This window comes from Pelophylax lessonae, assembly GCF_965119305.1.
Source record: "Pelophylax lessonae genome assembly, chromosome: 5".
Classification (NCBI taxonomy): Eukaryota; Metazoa; Chordata; class Amphibia; order Anura; family Ranidae; genus Pelophylax; species Pelophylax lessonae.
In genome coordinates this window covers 314,704,562-314,730,644 of record NC_138772.1, presented here as the reverse complement: position 1 = coordinate 314,730,644, position 26,083 = coordinate 314,704,562, and the positions used below count along the sequence as shown (strand labels likewise).

The 26,083-nt window shown below is 43.9% G+C and overlaps 1 protein-coding gene across 2 annotated transcripts in view; it reads left to right on the top strand.

Moving 5' to 3' along the window:
* The window catches only part of PHLPP1 (PH domain and leucine rich repeat protein phosphatase 1), a 272,576-nt gene that overhangs the window by 166,015 nt on the left and 80,478 nt on the right, over nucleotides 1–26,083 (top strand). For both annotated transcript variants that reach the window (XM_082257744.1, XM_082257743.1), the window contains exons 5-7: nucleotides 15,823–15,969; nucleotides 18,857–19,087; nucleotides 23,364–23,566. In XM_082257744.1, the coding sequence (XP_082113870.1) occupies nucleotides 15,823–15,969; nucleotides 18,857–19,087; nucleotides 23,364–23,566 (581 nt within the window). The remainder of the gene's footprint in view (nucleotides 1–15,822; nucleotides 15,970–18,856; nucleotides 19,088–23,363; nucleotides 23,567–26,083) is intronic.

Below are 26,083 nucleotides of genomic sequence, written 5' to 3'. Positions count from 1 at the left end.
AGATGCAACAAGCGCAGCATTGGAGGCGCGGGTCACCTTTGGCACCCACAGGTCCTCAAAAGCGGCAAGGGTGTCCCCCTTTCAAACCTTCTTTGACAATATTGTCTCAAATCAGTGGAGGTGCCCAAAACGCACCCTTGCAATTCATAAGCGTTTTGCAATGCGGTACCCTTACGAGGAGTCCCTCCTTAAAAAATGGACGGTACCTCCTGTAGTGGACTCCCGGGTTTCAAGGTTAAATAAAGCAACTGTATGTAGTTCTGAATGGAGTCCATGCGCACAGTGGTGGCGTCTCTACATCCAAGGGATTTTTTGGCCTCCATCAACATCAAGGATGCCCATCATCACATCCCAATATGTGTCGCCCTTTAGCGCTTTGCCGTGGGCGAGGAGCATTATCAATTTGTGGCGTTACCCTTTGGTCTCGCCTCCGCTCCTCGGGTCTTCCCAAAAGTATTGCCATTGTTACGTCAGCGGGAGATCCCGGTATAGGTGGACCTGGGCGATTTGCTTTTGAGAGCAGTGTCTTGACTGCTCTTTTGGACAACTTGGAGATTACTCTGTGAACTCTGTGGGAGTTTGGTTGGATTCTGAATCTTCAGAAGTCTGCTCTGGTTCCCTCCACAAGCCTGGACTATCGGAGACTGACTCTGGATTCGTCCTCAGCCAACTTCAAAAGTTGCAGTAGGCTATTTAGCTTCTGCTATCCAGCAGACGGTAGTTTCTTTGAACTTGCATGCAGGTGCTGGGCTTGATGGTGTCCACCCTCCAGGTGCACAGTTCCACACGAGATCTCTGCAAAATTTAACAAGGATCCTCAGTCTCTGGACAATCTTATCCTATTGAGTCGGAGTACAAGAGGGTCCCAGGTTTGGTGGCTTCATTTTCCAGCACTTCATCAGGGAAAATAATTTCTTCCCGTCTGGATGGTTGTCACCACGGATGCCAGCCTATCCTATACGTGTGGGAAGGTGTCCTCGGCAGGGTGTGTACCCAAGGGGGTCTGGTCTCTGGAAGAGTCCAGGCTACCGATCGATGTACTGGAGCTCCGAGCGATCAGACTATGTCAGGATCATTGTACACGTAGTCTCCAGGGGTGTCCTTTATGGATTCAAGCGGACAGTGCCATGGCTCTGGCTTATGTCCATCACTAAGGGGGCACAAGATGTGTCCTGGTGGTTCAGGAAGTAGTCGGCATTCTAAGGTTGGCACAACAATTCGTTCCAGCCTGCTGTACAGATTCTGGTCATCCTAGTGGCCAGGTCTCGGCCTTCGCAGTTTTCTTTCAACGTCTGTTGATAGCACTCTCATTGGTGCATACCTTTCAACAGGGCGTGAGACGCTTGATTCCCCCAGTGTGGTCTCCATTGCCACCGTGGGACCTCAATTTGGTATTGTCAGTTCTCCAGAGGCTCCCCTTTGTAAATATTAGGGAGATTCCCCAGCTTACGTTGTCTCAGAAGGTGGCCTTTTTGGTGGCCATTACTTCTTCTTGTCAACCTTACCTGGTGATTTACAGGGTTAAGGTGGTTCTTTGTCCATATCCGTTGTTGCTTCCACAGGTCATCTCTGATTTTCATCTGAATGAAGACATTGTTTTGCCTTCACTGTGTCCCAAGCCTAAGGAAGTTGCTTTGCACTCATTGGATGTGGTTCAGGCAATAAGGGTGCGTATCTGGCAGCTACAGAGTCTTTTCGGAAGTCACTCGCGGTTTGTCCTCACAGATGGATCTTGCAAGGGCTGGCTGCCTCTGCTGTGACATTTAGAGATGGATCAGACACTGTGGTTCAGGTTTATTCTATTAAGGGTCCGGTTCCTCCTTTCTCTGTCAAAGCGCACTATACTCAGGCGCTTACTGCCTCCTGGGTCTTCCGTCACCAGGCATCAGTGATGCAGGTTTGCAAGGTGGCCACCTGGTCGTCTGTACACACATTCGCTAAGTTTTATTAAGTGGATGTGTTGGCATCTGCGGATGCTTCCTTTGGTCGCATAGTTTTGCAAGCTGCTGTTTAGAAGATTTGTCCTCCTTTTGAGGGTATTTTGTTCAGGTGAGCGCCAGTTGACATTTTGAGTTCCAGGTTACCTGGTTGGCTAGGTTTAGCCTTGGGGAAGTTGTTTTTGTTCTGCTTTTTTTTTTTTTTTTTTTTACGATGCTTTGACATTTTTGTATAGAAATTTAGCACAACAAAATTTACACACAATCATCTGTTAATGACCCAAGTGACTGCAAAATTAACCTCTTTTGGAGATGGTTGCAGCAACCAAGTGTAGTGTTCATGGAAAAATACCTGTAAGAAAAAGTCATTATTTTTTATTTTTTTTGTAGTTGATAAATATTCTCAAAACTTTTCCTCTTCCAATGTGAATATCACTAGACCTTTTGTATTAATTAGCTAGCAGTGGAGATTTAGTAAAGTAAATCAAGGGCAGTTTGGAATAAACTTGTTCTTTGAAAGACTGCTTCCTTCATTTATCTCAGGGTAACAAAGATCCTTTCATTCCTGTTTAGCCTTCCATTCATTTGCCATTTCATTGTACTCATGTGGCTTCCAGGCACCGCCTTCCATCTTATCCCCTTCTCTACACTTGTCCTTATAGTTGTTAGGCAACAGCAAATGAGCTGGCTACATATTCACATTAGGCAGACTCTCATCTGCTGTCTTTTTATGCTCTTCCTTTTGGACAGCGTTGAAATTCCAACAGTCACTTCAGAAAATTGCATTTAGCTATGTGGTCACACGTAGTAAAAAATTACTGAGCCACAATGATCCTCTGCCAAATTCGAAACGCGACACTTTTGTGTTTGCCCCCATTTTTTATGAGCGGAACTCAAAGATCTGACTTTTTTTTTTTATTTACACAATTATTTCTTTAAAATGTATTTCTCTCAAATATTCACAAATCTGTTAGTGAGCACTTATGCCGAGATAATCCATCGACCTCACAGGTGTGGCATATCAAGATGCTGATTAGACCGCATGATTATTGCACAGGTGTGTCTTAGGCTGGCCACAAAAAAGGCCACTTTAACCTGCTGCCATCCGCGCTACAGCCTATATATGGCTGCAGCGCGGACTCGAATTTTCGGGAGGCCGTTTTTAAACGGCCTCCAGTGACACGCCCCCCTGCGCGCTCCCGCGAGCGCGCAGCGGGGAAAATCTGTGTCGGCCGTGTCCCTTGGCCGTGCCCATAGTGCTGCCAGTCAGTGCCCATCAGTGCCTGCTCATCTAGGCACTGATGAGCACTGACTGGCAGCACTATGGGCACTGAGTGTGGGTACTGATGGTGCTGCCCATCAGTGCCGCTCATCAGTGCCACCCGTCAGTGTCCAGTGCCATCCGCCAGTGCCCATCAGTGCCGCCTATCAGTGCCCAGCAGTGCCACCTCTCAGTGCCCAGCAGTGCCACCTCTCAGTGCCCAGCAGTGCCACCTCTCAGTGCCCAGCAGTGCCACCTCTCAGTGCCCAGCAGTGCCACCTCTCAGTGCCCAGCAGTGCCACCTCTCAGTGCCCAGCAGTGCCGCCTCTCAGTGCTTATCAGTACCGCCTATCAGTGCCGCCTATCAGTGCTCATCAGTGCGGCATATTAGTACCTCCTCATCAGTGCCCATAAGTGCCACCTCATCAGTGCCCATCAGTGCCGCCTCATCAGTGCCCATCAGTGCCGCCTCATCAGTGCCCATCAGTGCCGCCTCATCAGTGCCCATAAGTGCCGCCTCATCAGTGCCTATCAGTGCCCATCAGTGCCGCCTCATCAGCGCACATCAGTGAAGGAGAAAAATTTATTTTCAAAATTTACTCGCAGAAAATAAGAAACTTTTTTTTTTTTTTTCAAAATTTTCTGTCTTTATTCTTTTTTTTTGTAAGAAATAAAAAACCCAGAGGTGATTACATACCACCAAAAGAAAGCTCTATTTGTGTGAAAAAAATGATAAAAATTTCATATGTGTACAGTGTAGCATGACCGTGCAATTGTCATTCAAAGTGTGACAGCGCTGAAAGCTGAAAATTGGCCTGGATGGGAAGGGTGTTTAAGTGCACAGTAGGCAAGTGGTTAAAATGTGCAGTTTTACTGTATGGGGGGGGGGGGGGGGGGGGCGCGCACGTCTGAAAACCAGTCAGTATCTGCTGTTACTACCATTGGCCTCATGCAGTGCAACACATCTCCTTTGCATAGAGTTGATCAGGTTGTGGCCTGTGGAATGTTGGTCCACTCCTCTTCAATGGCTGTGCGAAGTTCCTGGATATTGGCAGGACCTGGAACACTCTGTCATATACGCCGATCCAGAGCATCCCAAACATTCTCAATAGGTGACATGTCCAGTGAGGATGCTGGCCATGCAAGAACTGGGATGCTTTTAGCTTTCAGGAATTGTGTACAGATCCTTGCAACATGGGGCCGTGCTTTATCATGCTGCAACATGAGGTGATGGTTGTGGATAATGGCACAACAATTTCCCTCAGGATCTTGTCACGGTATTCAAAATGCCATCAATAAAATGCACGTGTTTGTTGTCCATAACCTACGCCTGCCCATATAACATAACCCCACCACTGCCACCATGGGCCACTCGATCCACAATGTTGACATCAGCAAACCTCTCACCCATACAACGCCATACACGCTGTCTGCCATCTGCCCTGTACAGTGAAAACCAGGATTCATCCGCAAAGAGCCAGATGCCATTGAATGTGAGCATTTTCCCACTCAAATCTGTTACGATGATGAACTGTAGTCAGGTCGAAACCCCAATGAGGACAACGAGCATGCAGATAAGCTTCCCTTAGACTATTTCTGACAGTTTGTGCAGAAATTCTTTGGTTATGCAAACCGATTGTTGCAGCAGCTGTCTGGGTGGCTGGTCTCAGACGATCTTGGAGGTGAAGATGCTGAATGTGAAGGTCCTGGGCTGGTGTGGTTACATGTGTTCTGTGGTTGAGAGGCTAGTTGGATGTACTGCCAAATTCTCTGAAACGCCTTTGGAGACGGCTTATGGTAGAGAAATGAACATTCACAGGCAACAGCTCTGGTGGACATTCCTGCAGTCAGTATGCCAGTTTCACTCTTCCTCAAAACTTGTGGCATCGTGTTGTGATAAAACTGCACATTTTAGAGTTGCCTTTTATTGTGGCCAGTCTAAGGCACACCTGTGCAATAATCATGCTGTCTAATCGGCATCTTGATATGCTACACCTGTGAGGACGATGGATTGTTTCGGCAAAGGAAAAGTTTTCACTAACACAGATTTAGACAGATTTGTGAACCATATTTGAGAGAAATAGGCCTTTTGTGTACATAGGAAAAGTCTTAGATCTTTGAATTCAGCTCATGAATAATGGGAGCAAAAACAAGTGTGTTATTTTGTTCAGTGTATGAATAATTTTGGGGAAAGGGCAGCTAATTTATGCATACATTTTACCAAGTTAAGACATTTTTGTTTAACCACCTTCTTCCCAAGCCTGTTCTGACACTTTGCTCCTACATGTCAAAATCTAAATTTTTGGCTAGAAAATTACTTTAGAACTAGTGATCGATCGATTATGGGCAAAGCCGATATATCGAGGGCCGATCTGCACTTTCCCTGATATATCGGAATCGGCCACCAAGGTGACCAATATTGCTGATATTTCGGGAATTGTACCAGAGTGCTGAGAAGCCGCTCGGCCGTCATTACAAGAAACAGAAAGGGGACGCCCCCCGCCGCCTTCCGCGGCTCGCCCAGGTCTCCTGTCCCACTGCACGACCGCCGAAGACCCGATCAAAGCTGCATTCGGCTCTAATCGGGTCTCCATGTAAAAACACAGAAGTGATGTCATGACAACACTTCCGGGTACTCGGCGCCCGATTAAAAAAAAAAATGACAGCATTCAAAACAGCCAAACTTGGCGTTTTGAATGCTTTTAAGTGCAGAGGAGGGGTTTGGGGTCTTTAAGACCCCCAAATCCCTCCAAGAATACCGGTCAAGCGATAAAAGTAAAAATGTTTTTAAATGTACGAAAATATCGGCCGATACCGATATGCAATGGCCAAAATATCGGTATCTGCAACGAAAAACCGATATCGGTTGATCACTACTTAGAACCCCCAAACGTTATAGCTGGTTTTAGCAGAGACCCTATTGAATAAAATGTTGTGTGTTGCAATTTTTGGCACACAGTATTTGGGCAGCGTTTTTTTAAACACAATTTTATTGGAAAAAAAGAATTTCATGAATTAAAAAAAAACAAAACTTAAATTTAGCCCAATTGTATATTGTGAAAGATGGTACTAAGAGTAAATGGATACCTAACCTGTCACGCTTTGGAATAGCGCCTAAAATGTTCCATAGGTGATGCTTTAAATGCCTTAAAAGGTACTAGTTTAGAGTTGCACAGGAAGTCTGGAATTGCTCTCGCTCTGACGTTCGCGACAGTACCTCATCTGTGGTGCAATCAGTTTTTCATATACGTGCTGGAGTAACGCATGCGTTTGCATTTGCACGGTGGGATGGGGGCGCTTTGAATAGATTTTTTTAATTTTTTTACACTTTTTGTAATTTTATTGCTGTCACAAGGGATGAACAACATGCCGTGGCTGTGACAGGTCCTCTTTATGAAGAGATTTGGGGTCCCTAAATCTCTCCTCTGTCCCCCCCCCCATGCAACTGATCAAATGGAGATCGTTCCAATGGGCTGCTTCTTTGGCCACTGGTGGCCAGGTAAACAAAGGGGGGGAACCGGATATGACGAATACTAGTCGCCAGGGTTACAGAGAGATGAAAATGTCAGTTCCCCCCTCTCTCTCTCTCTCTCTGTACCAGGCAGCCATCCCTGCCGGCTGCATCCCTCCTGGCTTCCGCGATGGGACCGGAGAGCCCGGGAGAGGGGGGTGGGACCGCTTCAGCCACCTGCAGAAGTGATTGGCTATATAGGTGCAGGCATCATCCCAGATTAACCACTGAACCCCAAGTTACTTTCCAGAATTACCCCACCTAAATGCCCCATTTGTTCACCTAAATCCATGGTCATCTGACCTTTTGGTCCCAAGACTCCCTCCTCCCTTCTGTGCACAGGAGGCAGCGTTTCAGGTGCCCACTAGGGATGCACCAATATAGGGGGGGGTGCAGATAATGGCATTATTTTTTTTACCTTTTTGTTTTTAAAGGTAAAGGAGAGATTTGGGGTCTCCATAAAGAGGACCTGTCACCCTTATTTCTATTACAAGGGATGTTTACATTCCTTGTAACAGGAATAAAAGTGAAAAAATAAAAAATGCGACGGTGAAAAATTCGTAAAATTTTTTTTAAAGCCCCTCCCCCATCACTCCATGCTTGCGCACAGAAGTGAACACATACGTAAACCGTATTCGCACCACACATGTGCGGTATCTCTACGGACGTTAGTGTGAGCAATAATTCTAGTGCTAGACCTCTTTAATACTAAAAAGGTAACCGGTTAAGGCGTTTAAAGCGTCACCTATGGGGATTTTTATGTATCTTAGTTTGACCCCATTCCACTAGCATGTACAATTTTAGAGTGACATCTTGGGTATTGATTTACTCAGCGTAACATCATCTTTCACATCTTACAAAAATACAATTACGTTAAATATTGTTTTTTTTTTTTTTTCATTAAAATGTATTAATAAAGAAAAAGGTGCACGAACCAATATAAATGTGTAAAAGCAGCACTGTGATGAAAATGAATGTGAAAAAAAGATGTAACTTGAAAACTAAAAAAGTTCGATAATACTTGACAATTACACAATAACAATTGTCCATATGTGAAAAATCCAAGAAACAATTGAAAGTCTATTCCATCTGGAAGGGAGTGTTCCCAAGGTGATGCGTGCAGAAAGACCAACTTAAGGATGATAGGTGAATTAACCTCTTACCAAAACAATATTCCAAAAAGCGTGACTTTTAAACAAAACTGCAATCTTTAGGTGACACCCAGTGATGGGAATGGACTCTTACCACAATAGAGAGAAAATGGAGCGTATACTGTGGTACCAAGGAATCCAGTCAAACGGCCAGGATTGATGGAATATCCAGTGGGATGGATGGATCGACAAAGCTTCTCTGTGTCTTTTTGGGGGTCTGGAGGCTTCCACAGGTCGGAATACCAGCTCCAATCCCAGAAGCCGACTCTTCAGTAGAAACGTTTTGGGGGGAGCCAGCCGTGCTGCTACAGGTCCCGGATCGCACTGCAGGCGACCACGACTTCTTTGAGCATTTGCTGTATACCTCATCGGATGTCTAAGTGTTTTACTGTTATTTACATAAACTGTGGGTAATGCACTATTAGTCCCTTCCTCTTTATTGTGGTCCTCTTGCTGGTATTCCTACCTGTGGAAGCCTCCAGACCCCCAAAAAGACACCGGGAAGCTTTGTCGATCCATCCATCCCACTGGATATCCCATCAATCCTGGCCGTTTGACTGGATTCCTTTGTACCACAGTATACGCTCCATTTTCTCTCTATTATGGTAAGAGTCCATTCACATCACTGGGTGTCACCTAAAGATTGCAGTTTTGTTTAAAGTCGCGCTTTTTGGAATATTGTTTTGGTAAGAGGTTAATTCACCTATCATCCTTAAGTTGGTCTTTCTGCACACATCACCTTGGGAACACTCCCTTCCAGATGGAATAGACTTTCAATTGTTTCTTGGATTTTTCACATATGGACAATTGTTATTGTGTAATTGTCAGTATTAGCGCACTTTTGTAATTTTCAAGTTACATCTTTTTTCACATATTCATTAAAATGTGCTTTTTCCAAAACAAATTGTCTTTGCAAAACCGCTGCGCAAATACTGTGTGACAAATAATTGCAACGATCCCCATTTTATACTAGGGTCTCTGCTTAAAAAAAAAAAAAGATTTAATGTTTGGGTGTTCTAAGTAATTTTCTAGCACGCTATACTGATTTAACCAGAAAAAAAAAACTGGTCTTAAAGTAGTTAAAACAAAAAAACTGTCAGTTTCGGTTTGGCCAAGTGCATCCTTTCTGTTTAGGCTTTGGAATTTTAATTTCGGTTCACTGCCTGCGTTTTAGGTTTTGCCTAGAGCTTTAAAAAAAACATTTTCTATTCCTGACCATTTTGCTGTTGAAATTTTTTTCTCTCAATTCCTCTCTAGTGAAACTTGTCAACTGGAAATCAAGTGGGGAGAAATCTTTGAGATTTTGCCAAATAGTAGTAAAAGCCTAGCAGGGATTTTAATCCTTTTCCACTCTATATCCTGGTCCTACACGCAAAAAATGTTTCTCTATCGTCCGTCCATTGACAGACGCAGCCCTCATATTCATTAGCTGAATGGGTTATGCTGCCCCCTGCAGGAATAGTCTAGGCAGGAAAAATTTTACATGTACACGGCTACTGGACCGTCCCTACATGCATAACCAACACACCCTCTGCTCAGCACACCAGTTTGTTTCTGCCTAGCGAAGGAGTAGGACATGGGTTTCCTGCTGGGACTTCGGTCTCAGTTTTTTATTATTTTAGGAATATTTTGTTTTATTTCTCTTTACTCACTTTGCTAGCTAGTGTTCAGGGGATCCTCCTGGTGATCTGCAAGCAATGCTGGCTAGGGCTTCGCACTGGTCCCCCCAGCCTGTCCTACGAGCGTGCGCAGGTTATAGTCCTGCACTAGGCCTCACCATGACTGTGCCCCTTTCCGAATGGGGACGAGCCTGTGAGTGGATGCTTCCCCGGGATGCAACGACCTGGAACGCCTTGAGTCGCAGCGTACCCCTCGGCTGGCAGCACCCCCACTTTGGGTAGGAGGAAGTCTGCCCGGAGCGGAGCCCTCCCAGTCCATGGTATGCTGAGTAAATGTGACTCGGGGGGGGGGGGGGGGGGCTGTGGGCCCTCTCCTGGGGATAATAGGATTTGTGCCTCCTAAAAGATTGCCCTGGCCTGTCAGGTACCCGGCCTCTGCACCCGGTCTCCTTCTCCCACCCCTACGGGGGGCTTTGTCACTGGGTCATACTGAACAATCAAAAATCGGCGCTAATTCATGAATAAATGATATAACAGTAATAATGCAATAAAATATTCAATAAATGCACAAAATATCAAAAAACATGCAAAAATAGACCTGCAGTGCATGTACTGAAAGTGAAAAACAACTGATATCTAAAGCAGCTAATGGCATTCAATAAAGTGTGCAGAAAATAAATGTGTCCATCAAAATCTAAAGTTGGTGCACATAATAAATGAATATCAATGTCCAATAGAAATTGAGGTAGTGCACAGAAAGTGATTTCCAATAATAAGTGACTGAAGTGATCATTCCACAAATGCAAAGGTGATTAATGTGATTCAAAAAAGTGTTGCCGGTAGGGATGGGGTGTCACTCCAGTGAGCTAAAATAAATGTATGGAATGGCCGCTCACCTCCATGCACACTCATATGAGCGTGTTTAAATGATCCTTGGATGTGACACCGACCTCTTTTGGTCTGGGGGTAGATGATGGACTGTATTGGTATATGGAACGAAGTGCCTCTCTCCCCTCCGTGAGAATCAATTCATCCACAATAATGTTTTGCTGGTAGCAAACCGCTTCTAAATCTCGCAGGTGTGGGGATGTATCATGTGCAGGGATAATCGAATAGAGGACATCATGGTGTAGTACATCACAAACCGAATTTTAATAAAATAAAATGATTTGCAGTGAAGTAAAGGTATTTTACTTCAGCAGCCGTTTAATACTCGTAAACGGCTGCTGCCTTCTCAATCAGCAGCTGTTTAATACTCTTAAACGGCTGCTGCCTTCTCAATCTTTGGAGTCCTATAATTCAGAGGCTGATGTGGTCACCACAGGGACATGGGTGGCCTTTGGCTCCCGCAAGACCCAAAAGTCTGGCGAGGTTTTTCCCTGTCCCGAGACTTTTCATGATATTGTGAATAACCAATGGCGGTGCGTTAAGCATGTGCTAATTGTGCCAAAACGCTTTAAACGATGGTATCCTTTTGCTAAAACGGTCTCCAACCGCTGGACGCTGCCACCTAAGGTGGACCACCCTGTTTCCAGGTTGAACAAGTCTACCGTTGTGCCTGTGGAAGATTCCCTGGTTTTTACTGATCCGGTGGACAGGCTTGTGGAATCCCTTTCCTGCCATCTTCACGTGTTGGCAGGTTCCATTTTAAAACTGGTCATTGTGTCTGTTTTAGTATCAGACAGTTATGGAATGGATTTGGTTCTGAAAGGGAACTTGAACCCTGACGTAGTTCCCACAGAACTGATGGAACTTTTTGACCAGATGGCCTAGGCCCTGGTGTTCCTGTGTGATGTGTCCCTGGATGCGGCTCCCCTGGCAGCCAGAGTTTTGGTTTGGCTAAAGAGCTGGTCGGCTGACCATGCTTCCAAAAAGGCCCTGATGGATCTCCCCTTTTTGGGAAAGCGTTTGTTTGGCGACTCACTGGATGAGTTGATCAAGGGTCTGACTGGTGGGAAGAGTACTCTTCTTTCTCAATCCTCCAAAGGTAAATCAGCCTGTGCTAAGCAGGGTCCTTCCTTTACTGCTTATAGACCTTTTTTTCGTGCCCCCGTGGCACAAGAAAAAGGTAGGCCATTCAGAGCTTCTGTAGGGGCTAAGAAGCCCTGGGGCAAGCCCAAGACCAGTCAGTCCGGTGCTGCGTACAAGTCCTCTTCAGAATGAAGGGGCGCCCTCACCCGTGTCTGGGGTGGGGGGATATCTGATTCCTTCAGGAACCCTGGACCACCTTCGTTCAAGACAAATGGGTTTGCAAACTGATTTGTCCCGGGTACAAAACCAAATTTGGTCCCAGCCGGGGGACAGGTTTTTTTTCCAGTTGAATCATCACCTCTCTCCAGAGCATGTGAAAGATCTTCGGGAAGATCTGCAGGACCTCCTGGCTCAAGGAGTGATCGTGCCGGGTTCCTCCGCAGGAACGCTCTCAAGGTTTCTATTCAAACCTGTTCCCAGTGCCCAGAAAGGAGGGCAAGGTGCGTCCAATCCTTGATCTCAAGGCTTTGAACCGATTTTTGTGGGTGCAGAGGTTTCAAATGGAGTCCATTCAGTCGGTGGCCTTGAATCAGGGGGCTTTTCTGGCCTCAATCGATATCAAGGATGCGTATCTCCACGTCCCCATATTCAAGGGACATCAGCGATTCCTCCGCTTTGTGGTGGCAGAGGAGCACTTTTAATCTGTGACGTTACCCTTTGGTATCGCCTCCGCTCCCAGAGTTTTTACCAAGGTCCTGGGCCCTGTGCTGGCCTTGTTATGTCAGAGAGGAATCTCAATTTTGGGATATCTGGATGATCTCCTGTTGCGAGCAGACTCTCTCATTCGGATCTGTTGGATAACATCTCAATTACAGTTCAGATCCTTCAAGAATTTGGGTGGACGATCAATTTCAAGAAATCTGCTTTGACACCATCCGTATGGGTCACCTATCTGGGGCTGACTCGACTCCGCTCTAGTGAGCGTCTTTTCCTCTTGGAAAAGCTTCAGAAGTTGCAAAGGGCAATCCGGTTGCTGATAGAAACTGATCAGTCCTCCCTGCGGTCCTGCATGAGGGCCCTGGGTCTGATGGTGTCAACTTTCAAAATGGTACTGTTTGCCCAGTCTCATTCCAGGCCTCTGCAGAAAGATTCTGGCAAAATGGAACAGGGACCCTCGGTCGTTGGACCAGAAAATTTGTTTGAGTCATCTCACAAAGTCGACCCTATCCTGGTGGATACAGTCTCCTGCTCTGTGTCAGGGCAAGTCCTTCCTGCTGCTGTTCTGGACATTAGTCACCACGGATGCCAGCCTGTCTGGCTGGGGTGGAGTGCTGGGGAAGCTCTGTGCCCAGGGGACTTGGGCATCAGAAGAGTCTTCCTTGCCGATCAACATTCTGGAGCTCAGAGCGATCAAGCTCTGCCTGTTCCACTGGACGAGCTGGCTACGCGGTTCTCCGTTTCGGATTTAGTCAGACAATGCCACAGCTGTGGCCTACATCAGTCATCAAGGGGGCACCAAGCATGCCCTGGCGGCCAAAGAGGTAGTCGAGATTCTGGTTTGGGCGAAAGCCAATGTTCCAGCTCTTTCTGCTGTCCACATCCCGGGTGTGGAGAATTGGCAAGTGGATTACCTGAGTCGTCAGGCGTTGGATCAAGGGGAATGGTCCTTTCAAGCGGAGGCGTTTTTACCTCCTGTGTGCCCGGTGGTGGACTCCGGAGGTGGATCTCTTTGTGTCTCGCCTCAACAGAAAAGTCCACAGGCTTGTGGCCAGGTCTCGGGATCCTCTGGCCAATGCCACGGTGGCTCCTTTTGGCTGACTTATATCTCCCCCCCCCCCCCCCCCCGCTCATACTTCTGCCAAGGTTTCTTCGCTGGGTGGCAGTGGGAAGGCGTTCTGGTGACACCAGACTGGCCTTGGCGGTCTTGGTACGCAGACCTGGTAAGTGGTCGTAGATCCTCCATGCAGACTTCCTCTGTGGGAAGATCTGCTGTCTCAGGGACCGATCTTCCATCCTGCTTTACGGTCGCTGGCTTTAATGGCTTGGCTGTTGAAAGCAAGGTGTTAAGGGATAGAGGCCTTTCTGACTCGGTGATTCCTATACTTTTGAGGGCCAGGAAGTTGACGTCTAGGAAGATCTATCATCGTACGTGAAAATCGTACATTTCATGGTGTGAATCGCTGCCACGGCACCCTCGCTTGTTTTCTATAGCTAGGGTTTTGGCATTTTTACAAAAAGGGTTTGAAAAGCACTTGGCGTTGGGTACTATCAAGGGCCAGGTGTCGGCCTTGGCTATTTACTTTCAACGCAACGTCCGTTGGCTACTAATAGCTTGATTCTCACTTTTATTCAGGGGGTGCATCATCTGGCTCCTCCGAGGAGATCTCCGTTACCTCCGTGGGATCTGTCTGGTTTAGTCTGTTCTACAAAAGCCTTCTTTTGAGAATATTAGGGAGATTTCTCTGCTTTCATTGTCACAGAAGGTTGCCTTCCTGGTGGCTATTACTTCTGCTTGCAGAGTATCTGAATTGGCGGCGCTGTCCTGTCGTTCACCTTATTTGGTGACCCACTGGGATAAAGTGGTTCTTCGACCTAATCCGTCTTTTCTCCCTAAGGTGGTTTTGAATTTTCGTCTTAATGAAGACATCGTATCGTGTTGCCTTCCTTATGTCCTAAGCCTAAGCATCCCAAGGAAATTGCCTTGCATTCTTTGGATGTGGTTCGGGCAATAGAGTTTATCTGATGGTTTCTGAGTCCTTTAGGAAATCTGACTCTTTGTCCTTAGAGAAGGTCCTTGCAAAGGTTTGGCTGCGTCTGCTGCGACCATTTCGAAGTGGATCAGGCAGGCGGTTGTTCAGGCTTATTCAATCAAAGGTCAGGTTCCTCCTTTCCCTGTAAAGGCGCATTCTACTAGAGCGCTGAGTGCCTCTTGGGCTTTTCGCCATCAGGCCTCTGTTGTACAAGTTTGTAAGGCAGCGACTTTGCTGTCTGTGCACACCTTTACGAAATTCTTCAAGGTGGATTTATTGGCCTCTTTGGATGCCTCTTTTGGCCCCAATGTTTTACAGGCTGCTGTTTCGTAAGAGAATGTTTGTTTGTTTCTCTTAGGAGTCTTTTAACCTGGGTGAGCTCCGGTTATTTGGTTGAGCGTCATGTTACCCAGTGGGCTTAGTTTAGCCTTGGAGTTTACGTTTCTTTCTGGTTGCATTCTTCCCACCCCTCATGCCTATACTGCTTTGGGACGTCCCATTCAGCTAATGGAGATGGAGGCTGCTTCTGTCAATGGCCGATAGAGAAAATAAGATTTTTGTAAGATCTTACTGTAAAGTCTTTTTCTCTAAAGTTCATTGACACCCGCCCCTCTTATGTGGAGATGTTTTTTTTTTCCTTCACTGCTTACAACTAAACTGGTGTGCTGAGCAGAGGGTGTGTGTGTTATGCATGTGGGGAGGCCCAGTAGGCGTGTAATGTAAAATTTTTCCTGCCTATACTACTCCTGCAGGGGGCAGCATAACCCATTCAGCTAATGGAGGAGTCTGCATCTGTCGATTAGACTTCAGAGAAAAAGATTTTACGGTAAGATCTTACAAAAATCTTATTTTTTGCTACAGTTGCAGTGTCTTCATGCAGTATTGCAGACTTTATTAAAGTCGTTTTCTAATAGGAAGCATATAATTTGTCTTTTATTGGCATAATTGACAAATAATTTTCCTTTGTGAAATGGCCATCTTTCTGAAGTGTAAACATTGTATTCTATGCACTGACATTGATTCTTAGGCTCAGTTCACACTAATGCGACATAGGTTCTGACTTGTGAGACCCTAAGTAGGATGACTTGTGAAATTCAATGTTTCCCTCCAAAAGCGGTTTTAACTGATGCTACACAAGTCTATCTGACTTTACAAAAGGTTCCTGCACTACTTTTGTCTGACTATACCACTTCAAACCCACATAGAGTGTAAAAAGTCACATCAAAGTCGGATTCCAAATTTGCGCCACTTTGGAGTCGGGCTAGTGTGAACCGAGCAATAGCCTAGAAGATTGTTGACTAAAACCTCCACACCAAGGTTTAAGAGTCTTTGCATTTGAATTTTTTTATTTTCAAAAATATATTTAGCTATTCAAGGGTTAGAATTGTACTTTTTAATTGCTCTGGTCTCCATGGGAGATATTTTCTCCTTGCTTCCTGTACAACTAATTGGTGTAATTGTAACTTGGTTACATTTCCTAAATTGGAGCGCATGCAGCAGTAAAAAAACAGGACAGAGGTACTAATCCTTTGCCTTAATGATTTTAGCTGGAGTAGTACTTTAAACAAAGGTTTTCTATAACAAAAGTAATCATTGTTTTTTGTTTTGTTGCTTTCTTCTAGATTTACAAAGTTGAGGAGCCTCAATCTTTCCAATAATAATTTAGGAGAGTTTCCACTTGCGGTCTGTAGTATCTCAACGTTGACGGAACTAAACCTTTCGTGCAATGCTCTTCATGTGATACCTGCTGAAGTAGGAGGCATGCATAAGTACGTATTGGATATGAGCTATGATAGTGTTTGTTATTGACCAGTGCTTTAGATTTAAGCTGGCCCTGGACTGTTCCAACCATGTATGGGCAGCCTGGACGTATCCAAGTTGAGCAGTCGAGCAACTTTGCTACAACCAGCCTGCTGGATTTTACAAGCGATTTATCACTAGTGGCTGGTCTAGCTGCTAGCAATAATTACTGTGTTCTCCCAGTGGGGATGGCTTCCCCCACTAGGAGAAATCACTTGCTCCGTGGGAGGTATTCCCCCTGTCAACACTTTCTGTGATGGTTGCAAGAAAGAAATTTGCTGGCCGGCCTTAATCCTGTTTGCTCATTAGCAGTTTCTTGAAGTGCATCTGAAAGCAAGTTTGTAGTGTGGATTTGTATGTCATTGGATAGTAAAAAATAAAGTTTTAGTAAGGTGTTTTTTTTATTTTTTTTTATTTTAATACATGCAAGGTTTTTGATTAGAAAGTGGAACTTAAAGTGGTTGTAAAGCCTTAAGGTTTTTCACTTTGATGCATTCTATGCATTAAGGTGAAAAACCTTTGCTGCAGCTCCTCCCCACCCCTCCTCTTTCCTGAGCCGGGCCTGATCCAGCAATGTGCACGAGTTAAGCAGGTCCAGCCGATGTCGCTCTCCTCTTTAGACAGATTGATAGCAGCAGGAGCCACTGGCTCCCACTGCTTTCAATCAAAGCTTTCTCACGGGGGCAGGGCCAAGTCCCGCTGTGTTTCAATGGATGCAGCAATCGGGAGCGAGCCCACACGGGTGCCCCAATGAAAATCAGCGGTCTGTGGGGGCACCTGATGAAGAGAAAATGGCCTGCCCAGGTAAGTATATGCATCTTCTTTTTTAAAAAAAAATATAAATTGAACATTTACAACCACTTTAAGGCAAGACTTTTCATTTTGAATGGCATGAGAAAAACTTTTAGAGCCATTTTTCAGGATTGTACTCATGCTGGTGTATTCATTGGATAATATTGTGGTCACAAAAAGAGCTTTCCAAAAGCGGCAAAGACCCTGTCCCTATTGAAAACAAAAGAAACCTTTTGATGGGAGTCCCAATTGAATCTATTTAATGACATTGTTAAGACAGAGTGGTGGATGTCTATGTCCGGAGTGTTTATAAACCTCACTCCAGAAATAGCAGTCGGTAAGTGCATTTGTTAATATTTGTCAATTGGCTCTGTACCTTATGATTGTTGTGATTGTACGGTTTATATTTATAAGCCCATCTGTATTTTTAAGACCCAGGAAGAGGAGAGAGCAAGAACTAATGAATGCTGTGACCTGTAAAGAAGCTCCTTTACCTTCCTTAAGCTGGGTACACAAGGGCTAAAAATTGCCCAAAAACAGTTGGTTCGGTAGGAACCGGCTGACTTTTGGCCCGTCTATACAGCTCCTTGTCCGACAGAAGCCAGTCTCGCGACTGGCTCCTGTCAAACGAGCATGCTGTAAAACCGCATCTGATCAGCACTCGTATGCTGAAAGGGGGGCAGTCCCACTGTCAGAACACAATAGCTCAACCGGGAAATCACTGCACTGTACGGCAATCTAAGTGTTGTTTTTTTTTTTTTTTTATATTATTCAGCCCTCCCGGGTTGAACAAAATAAAAAACTAATCATATGTACTCGGCATGATCCTGCACATCTGTTCAGTAACCGGTTTCATTACCATTCCCCTGTTTTATATGATCTGTACATTAACCGCTGAACATTCTTCCTCTGTTTGACTTGTACATTTAATGTGTCGTCACTACAAAGCTGCATGTTTTAATCCCCTCAATATCTGCATTTTATGATTCATTTCCAAAAATGTAAAAAAATTGATCACCTTAGAGGGGTGTCTCCTTTCCAAAAAGGGGTAATTTCAGAATTATTCATACTGCCCAAATATTTGCTATGTTTATAACAAAGTTTTTTCTTTCTACATTAAAAAAGTTACTGATTTCTATATGACGACTGCGTTCATTTTCTTTTTTTAGGCTTTGTTTCTTTTTTTTGCTTGGTGATTCTGCCAATAAGTGCTTCTTTTTTTTTTCCCAACACATGTACTGTCCTGCAGATGTAGCAGTTGAGGGCTGAGGCAAATCATTTAACAATGACTGAGGTGCCTAATATGATCATCTTTGATGTACAAACTTTATCCCAAAAAGGAAAAAAAAACAGTTTGCTGCAACTGCTTATAAAGTGTTAGCTTGAGTTTGGTTCTAAGTTGTTTAGCGTTTCTAAATCTGCTAGTAGATCTAACAATACCTTCCCTCCCCCAGACTGACAATGCTGCTGTCCAAATGTGTCCCTGTGCTCCTTCATCCAGAGTGGAGGCAGTCTAATACAGGATGTATGTTACTGGCCAGATCACCAATTTAAAACAAAGGGGGGGGGGGGGGTAAAGCCTGAAACTGATGCAGTCACCACATCTAAGGATTAGTAAACTGCAGTATAGTATATTACAATTTTGGTTTTCGGTTTACCGCCAACAAAAGAAAGTTTCATTGGTTTAAAAAAAAACGAAATTAATTTCGATAGTGTTGCATGACCAAGTATTTTTAAGTCAAACTATTACAGCACTGAAAGCAGAACAATGACCCAGTTTTTGAAGGGATATTGGCTGGTAATAAAGTGGTTAAAGACTTGTAGAACTGCCTTCGAAATGCCAAAGCGCATTCTTTTTCATGGCAGCTAATTGACTTGCCTTACAATATCTGTAACAGTTATGTCGTTTGCGTTTTTACCTCTTTAGGTTGCTCAGATGGTGATATTTGCCATATATTATATAGCTCTTTCTGATTGCTAAAGTCAAAAACACCAGCAATATGTAACCTTGCTTTTTGCTGTGCTGACCACTATTTTACTAATATGTATTTTTATACCAACTAGCTTGCAGACATTCCTTCTGGATGGCAACTATCTTCAAACACTGCCTATAGAGCTTGGGAAAATGAGCCAGCTCAGCTATTTGAGCCTTTCATTCAATGAATTCACAGAAATCCCAGAGGTACTGGAGAAAATGCAATCCATTGACAAACTGTGCATGCCTGGAAATTCTCTGCAGGTGTTAAACCTGAAGATCCTCAAGCGGCTTCCTCATATTAAACACGTGGATTTAAGGTAATGTCTGTATTGTAGTTTTTGATCTTGCACTGTCCAGCACCGTTCTGAAACCCTTATGTAAGTTGCTGCCGAGCTCTGTTTTTAATAGTCAGCAACCTCTGCTTGCTTGACAAAAACTAGACATTTGGGAATCTTTAACTATTTCAACTCTTAGGACATACCCCCACGTCCTCGGGTTTGTGGTCATACCGGGATGATGCCTGCACCTGGGCTTTCTTGTAGAAGTGATCCAAGTGGCAATACAGCACAATCATTTCTACAGGGTGTGGAAGAGTGCCCACACCTCCCTCCTCCGCCCGTCTTTACCAGCCTTGGAGGTTAAACTAATTTTCGCTATTGTTCATCGGCAGACGCAGCTCTTCCTATTCATAGACTCAAAGGGTTGTGCTCCTGCATTCTTCCCAAATAATAGTATTCCTCAAAAAAATAATGATCATTATGAAGTGTGATAGCTAGGGATGCACAACACAGCAGTTTCCTTGGATGAGCCTTGTGGTCTGTAGCTTTAACCAAGTTAAAGTTTTTTTAAGTACCCCTTATTAACCAAACTCTCCAAGGATGTTAAAAGCTTCCTTTATATAAAATTAAGTCAAAGCTTTCAGTGTAATAAACCTTATATACCCTGTTTAAACAGACAAACCAGATATAGTAAATGCAGGGTACTGGGTTTAGTAACACTTTAACACGAAAACCCAAGGCCCCAAACATTCCAGACTGCAGGTACATGCTGCTTGTAGTGTGTGTTGTATATTTTAGTCAGAGATGACTTTACACAACAAGAAAACTGGTTTCCTTCCAAAAGGAACTGTTCACAGCAAAGCACTTCCTGTGCTTTGTTTACAATAGTCCATATCCTGTAAGACTAGTTTGAGTGCTTAGACATTTTTGGAATATTCCTTGTAAGTTTAAAACTCACGACTCTAAAATGCTTACCTTTTGTATTTTATTACTAAAGTCCATTATCTGTTTGACTAGGGGGATGCTAATTTGTCACATTTTCCAATGTACAGATTAAAATGGAACTTTACCCAAAACCGTTTGATTGCTCCTAATGTTCTTTAACAAAAAGTACATTCCGCATAAATAATTATGCTACCAAAATAGGTGTGCTGTAAATTTTATCTAGCATTGCTCCTGTTTCTTCTCGCTATTGGCTGCCATTTTGTTAACGCTCAGAGCTTGAAAACTCTTCCCTTCTCCTTGGTGTCAAAACTGTTACTTTCTTCAAATAAAATATGTACATTTCCAGCTATGATTTTGTCTTGGCTCAGTTAGGCCTGGTTCACACTAGTGCGACTTGAGTTGCACAGAATCTCATGACAAGGGAAATTTCATTGCTTTCAATAGTGCCCATTCTAATCAGTGTGATTTTGGAAAAGGTTTCTGCGCTATTTGGTGCGATATACAGTGCGACTTGGCCCCATAGAATATGCAGTCGCATCAGTCACACCCCATAATCACACTGTAAGTCGCATCCCAGTAGTGTGAAACTAGCCTTAGGCAGGCCATACATTACCCAATTTTCTTTACTTCAGCCGCAGGTTGAAGGAAAAAAGTTGCTCAATTCCCCCATCAACACATTCCTTGCCCATGGTTGCAGGAAAGAAAATCGCTTGATTTCCCAGTCAACATAGTCAGTGTAGATTGGGGAAATTACTCCTGTGGAGCTGTTGTGTGCGGGGGGGGGGGGGGGGCGGGGGAGGCACACAGAGAGCTGTCCCTGCCAGGAGAACTGATTATTACTAGCGGCAATTACATGCTAAAGATCCAACATGCTGGTTGTACCCAATCGATCGATGGATTGAATCTCGGCTGGTCCCTGCTGAATCAGAGGATGGTCGGCTATACAGTGCTGGCGTTTCCAGGCTGCTATTGATATCTCCTTTTAAGTTTAAATTTTATATCTCCCAGACAGCAAAGTTTTGCAGGCTATACACGAAAGGAAATTCTTTCCTGCAACCAAGGGTAAAGATAGTGAATATTGCTAGCTACTTTACGAACTGCTAGATATAATCGCGTGTAAAATCCATCAGGCAGGTTGTACCGAAGTTGATCTGCCTGCCCATACATGTTTTGGATCTCGGCTGGTTACTGCTGAACAGGCAGAGATTCCAACAATCTATGGCTGGCCTTTTCTGTTATTTCTCCTTTTTGTTTTTTTTCCCTCCCTAAGGCTGGCCATACACTATACAATTTTCTTCAACTTTCCTTTAGATTTACCAAAACCATGTAATATAGGGTCAAACCTAAACACTTTCAGATTGTATGCAATCAGGCCGGCCCTTGCACTACATAGTTAAAGGTAAATCTAAAGGAAATTGAATAAGAAAATTGTATAGTGTATGGCCAGCCTTAGGCTCCATTCACACCTGAGCGTATAATTTTTTTCAGGCATTTTCTGCAGGTGTTTGGAGGCAGGCATTGATATCGAACAAAAACCGCCTGTCCGCTCTCATCCGATCCCATCCGATCCGATCCCCAGGACGGATGGAAAATAGGGTTTCCATCCGTCCGGATTTCACGGACAGGATTGGATGCGGATGGCAGCGGGTGTCAGCGGACATGTCACCGCTGACATCCGCTGCTCCATAGGGCTGAATGGGGCATCCGATCAGATCCGCCTAAAACTGACAGGCGTATCTGATCGGACCGCCCGTGTGAAGCCCTAAGGCTTCTTTCACACAGTCCGCCTCCGTAGGCGGATCCATGCTGCTCAGCATGGGATCGATGCACATATCCCCTCTGAGCAGGCAGGTGACAGAGCCCCATGCATCTCTATGGGGGAATTGGATGAGAGCAGACCCACCTGTCCGCTCTCATCCGATCCGATCCCCTGGACAGATGGAAAATAGGGTTTCCATCCGTCCAGATTTCACGGACAGGATCGGATGCTGATATCCGCTGCCCCATAGGGATGCATGGAGGATCCGATCAGATCCGCCTAAAAAACTGACAGGCGGATCTGATCATATCGCTCGTGTGAAAGGACCCTATATGTGTATAATATGCCTATGTAAAGGTGTATACTGTGGGGTTGATTTACTAATATTGGGAGAGTGTCTACCATGCACAGCTGCACTACATTTTGCAATCAGCTTCTAACGTTAGCTTGTTCAATTGCTTTGACAAAGAAACCTGGAAGCTGATTAGTTTTTATGCAGAGCTACACCAAAGTTTGCGCACACCAGTTTTAGTAAATTATCCACTGTGTGTGTGTGTCTCCTCTCTTCTATATGGGGTTCTCCAAAATTAATTTCTTATGAAATTATATTCTGTGTTTTTTTGTTTTTTATTTATATATATATATATATATATATATATCAGCATTAAATATAAATCCAGTAACTACCAAAGTTTTAGAAGCCTTGTTTCTAGTTTAGATTTGAAATTTATGTAAGTAGTGGTAACCCTGTTTCTCAATTCACAGGCAGGCTGCCTTGCAGTGCTACTACCTAGTTGTTACTCATTCCCAAGATGCAATTCTATACAGGATTGTTAGAAATAAAATGGTTTTATCCCTTGTGACTGGATTTCAATGCAAAACACTCAGCCTTCCTATTCAACCGATTCTAAAATAAAATACCAAAGTTTCTTCTAGTTGCTAAACTACAAATCTATATGTTTAGTTCACTACTCTTAAATAAAATAGCACAATTTATAACAAGATGTCACCACACACAATTTGTTTTAACAGGGCCATAGTAACTCAATTTGTGTGTTCATCTCTTTAACATATGATTTATAAAGGTTTTGCAGCTTGAAAGCATACAAAAAGTGAATTTTCACTGGCCTATTTGCATTTGTTTTATGAACTTTTGAAACCTTTATTGGCTGCTCCTTGCATAGATTGCAAAATCCAGGCAAAGTACTCTAGAATTAATGAACCCTTCCTGATTAGAATATTCGAAAGCTTCAGCTGCATTGTGAGCCCAATTCTTCAGCATTAGGTTAGCCTCTCATGGCAGTAAAGCACACTACTGTACAGCTGAGTCAACAAAACACAATAGGAAACCAATAGAAATGTTTACTAAAAGGCCAATGGTTATTTTTCCCACAGATAGAAGGTGTACTAGATTCCGTCAATGTCATGCATGCCATAATCTGATAGTAGTTGAACCATAATTAGTCACAAATATCTTGCTTGTATGGCAATATGAGGTCAGTCTTAAGTGTGCAAAAAATCTGGTTTGCCTAGCTTGCAATAAAATATATTTTTGCCCCCCCAAAAAAAATAAATAAATAAAATAACACGATTGAATGTTTGTATCTCTAGGCTTAATGCGGTCCAAAGTTTATTGGCAGATGATGTAGACTTCCTTCTTAACATTACACAATTGGATCTGAGAGATAACAACATGGCAGAGCTTGATGTGACTTCTCTAAGCAATTTAGAGGTCTTACACTGTGAAAGAAACCACCTGACAGCGCTCAAAATCAGTGGCTACTATTTGAAAGCTCTTTATGCATCATCCAATGGTAAGTTACACTGTTTTATACTTCTATAAAAGCATTTTAATTACAAAGAACAGCACACATGTTGAATATTATTGCTGTTGGGTGATTGGACACTGGTAGAGCATTTGAGGGCACCCACCTTCCGGAGTTTTTTGCAAGTGTCCCAAGGTGATAGACGACTTCTCCCTTACAGAGAAATCACTTGTGGTGTAACTATTATTCAATAAGTCTTTCGGCCATCTTTAGATGACCCCTCCCACAAGGTAGCTGCCTCGCCATGTGGATTGTTTTTATACTATATTGTATTAAACTTTGACCCTATTGGAGATTATTCCTGGCGAGTCTAAAGCCTCGTACACACGCAACGAATTTCCGCCGACCGGTCGTCCGTCTTTTGTCCAGAGTGGTGTCTGTTGGTTGGAATGTGCTCTAGACTGCACACGAGTTTTCCCGCACGACCGAATTCTACTTCAGAAATGTCATGTGTTGGATTGGTTTCTTTGTGTTCTTTCATCTCTGAGCATGCCTAGTCTTGCTCATAAGATTTTTCCCCATCGAAATCTGTACTAATGAGACGAAAATCGGACGTGTTTTGACGGTCGACAAAAATGATATAGCCTGCACACCAGGATTTTTTCTGCCGAAAAGTCGGAGTCGGTTGTCGGAAGCATCATACTAACAAGCCGAAAATCAGCAGATTGGTCGTCGGACGAAAATTCCCGGCCGAATTTCGACTCGTGTGTACGGACCTTTATTTCTTAGCTCGATTCCATCTGGAGGTGTCATTGGACGATGATTTTCGGGAAGTCTTGCTCGCACTCTGGGTAGTTCTGACAGGAGTCACAGGTGCATATGCTGTTGTAAGGGCAGCCAACCATTCTGGTAAGTATTGACTTCACAGGGAGATGGTGGCTCATCTTCAAACGCTTTAAAGAAGAGTGATTTCACATCTGACGATCGTGGATTGTTTCTTCAGTTTCCACTTATTGTGAACAGTGTTTCACTGGGACATTTTTTATTTTATGCACTGATCTATTCTGCACATTGATATATTCATGCAATTTGCAAATTTAAAGTGGTGTTTTGTTTTTTTTATGTTGATTTGGTTTGTTATACTACTTTTTTATATGAAAGCTGCTGCACATTTTTTTTATATAGTTCTTCCTGTACCAGTGACAACTGCAATTAAAATGTGATGCACAGGTGCCCTGGACAAAAATGTTAACCGAACAGAAATTTTAACTCTCCTCCAACTCCAAATCGTAAAAAAATTAGAATTAGGCTTTAAAGTACTGTGCTACTGCAGGGTTGTATTAATATACGAGGAGGTACTCTTTCATCTTAATTTTCTGATATTTTAGAAAGCTCAACACCTCTTGTAAATGGCTAACAATATTATTATGGCACTGTATGGAAAAGTCAACCTGTATTCTAAAATCGTTCAGTAAAGGGAGAACGGCATCCAGATAGTATTCACTGCGCTTCACTTTTTCCACAATATGTTTATATTACAGCCTTATTTCAAAATGGATTAAACTCATTTTCTTCAAAATTCTACAAACAATACCCCATGACAGCGTGAAAGAAGTTTGTTTCAAAGTCTTTGAAAATGTATTAAAAATAAAAAACAAAACAAAATCCCATGTACATAAGTATTCACCGGCTTTGCTCAATACTTTGGTGAAGCACCTTTTGCACCAATTACAGCCTCAAGTCTTCTTGAGTATGCTTCTACAAGCTTGGCACACCTATAAATGGCAGTTTCTCCCATTCTTCTTTGCAGGACCTCTCAAGCCCCATGAGATTGGACGGGGAGCGTCTGTGCATAGTCATTTGCAGATCTCTCCAGAGATGTTCAATCGGGTTAGCCTGGGCTCTGTCTGGGCCACTCAAGGACATTCACATAGTTGTCCCGTAGCCACTCCTTTGTTATCTTGGCTGTGCGCTTAGGGTCGTTGTCCTGTTGGAAGACGAATCTTCGCCTCATTTGGAGGTCCAGAGCGATCTGGAGCGGGTTTTCATCAAGGCTGTCTCTGTACATTGCTGCATTCATCTTTTCCTCAAGCATGACTAGTCTCCCAGTACCTGTCGCTGAAAAACATCCCCACAGCATGATGCTGCCACCACCATGCTTTTTACTGTTGGGATGGTATTGGCCAGGTGATGAACGGTGCCTGGGTTCCTCCAAACATGAAGCTTGCCATTTAGGCCAAAGAGTTCAATCTTTTCATCTGACTAGAGAATTTTGGTTCTCATGGTCTGAGAGTCCCTCAGGTGCCTTTTGGCGAACTCCAGGAAGAGTGGCTTCCGTCTGGCTACTCTACCATACAGGTCTGATTGGTGGAGTGTTGCAGAGATGGTTGTTCTTCTGGATGCTTCTCCTCTCTCCACAGAGAAATACTGAAGCTCTGTCAGAGGGACCATTGTGTTCTTGGTTACCTCCCTGACTAAGGCATTTCTCCCCCGATCACTCAGTTTGGCCGGACGGTAAGTTCTATTAGAGTCCTGGTGGTTCCAAACTTCTTTACAGATGATGGA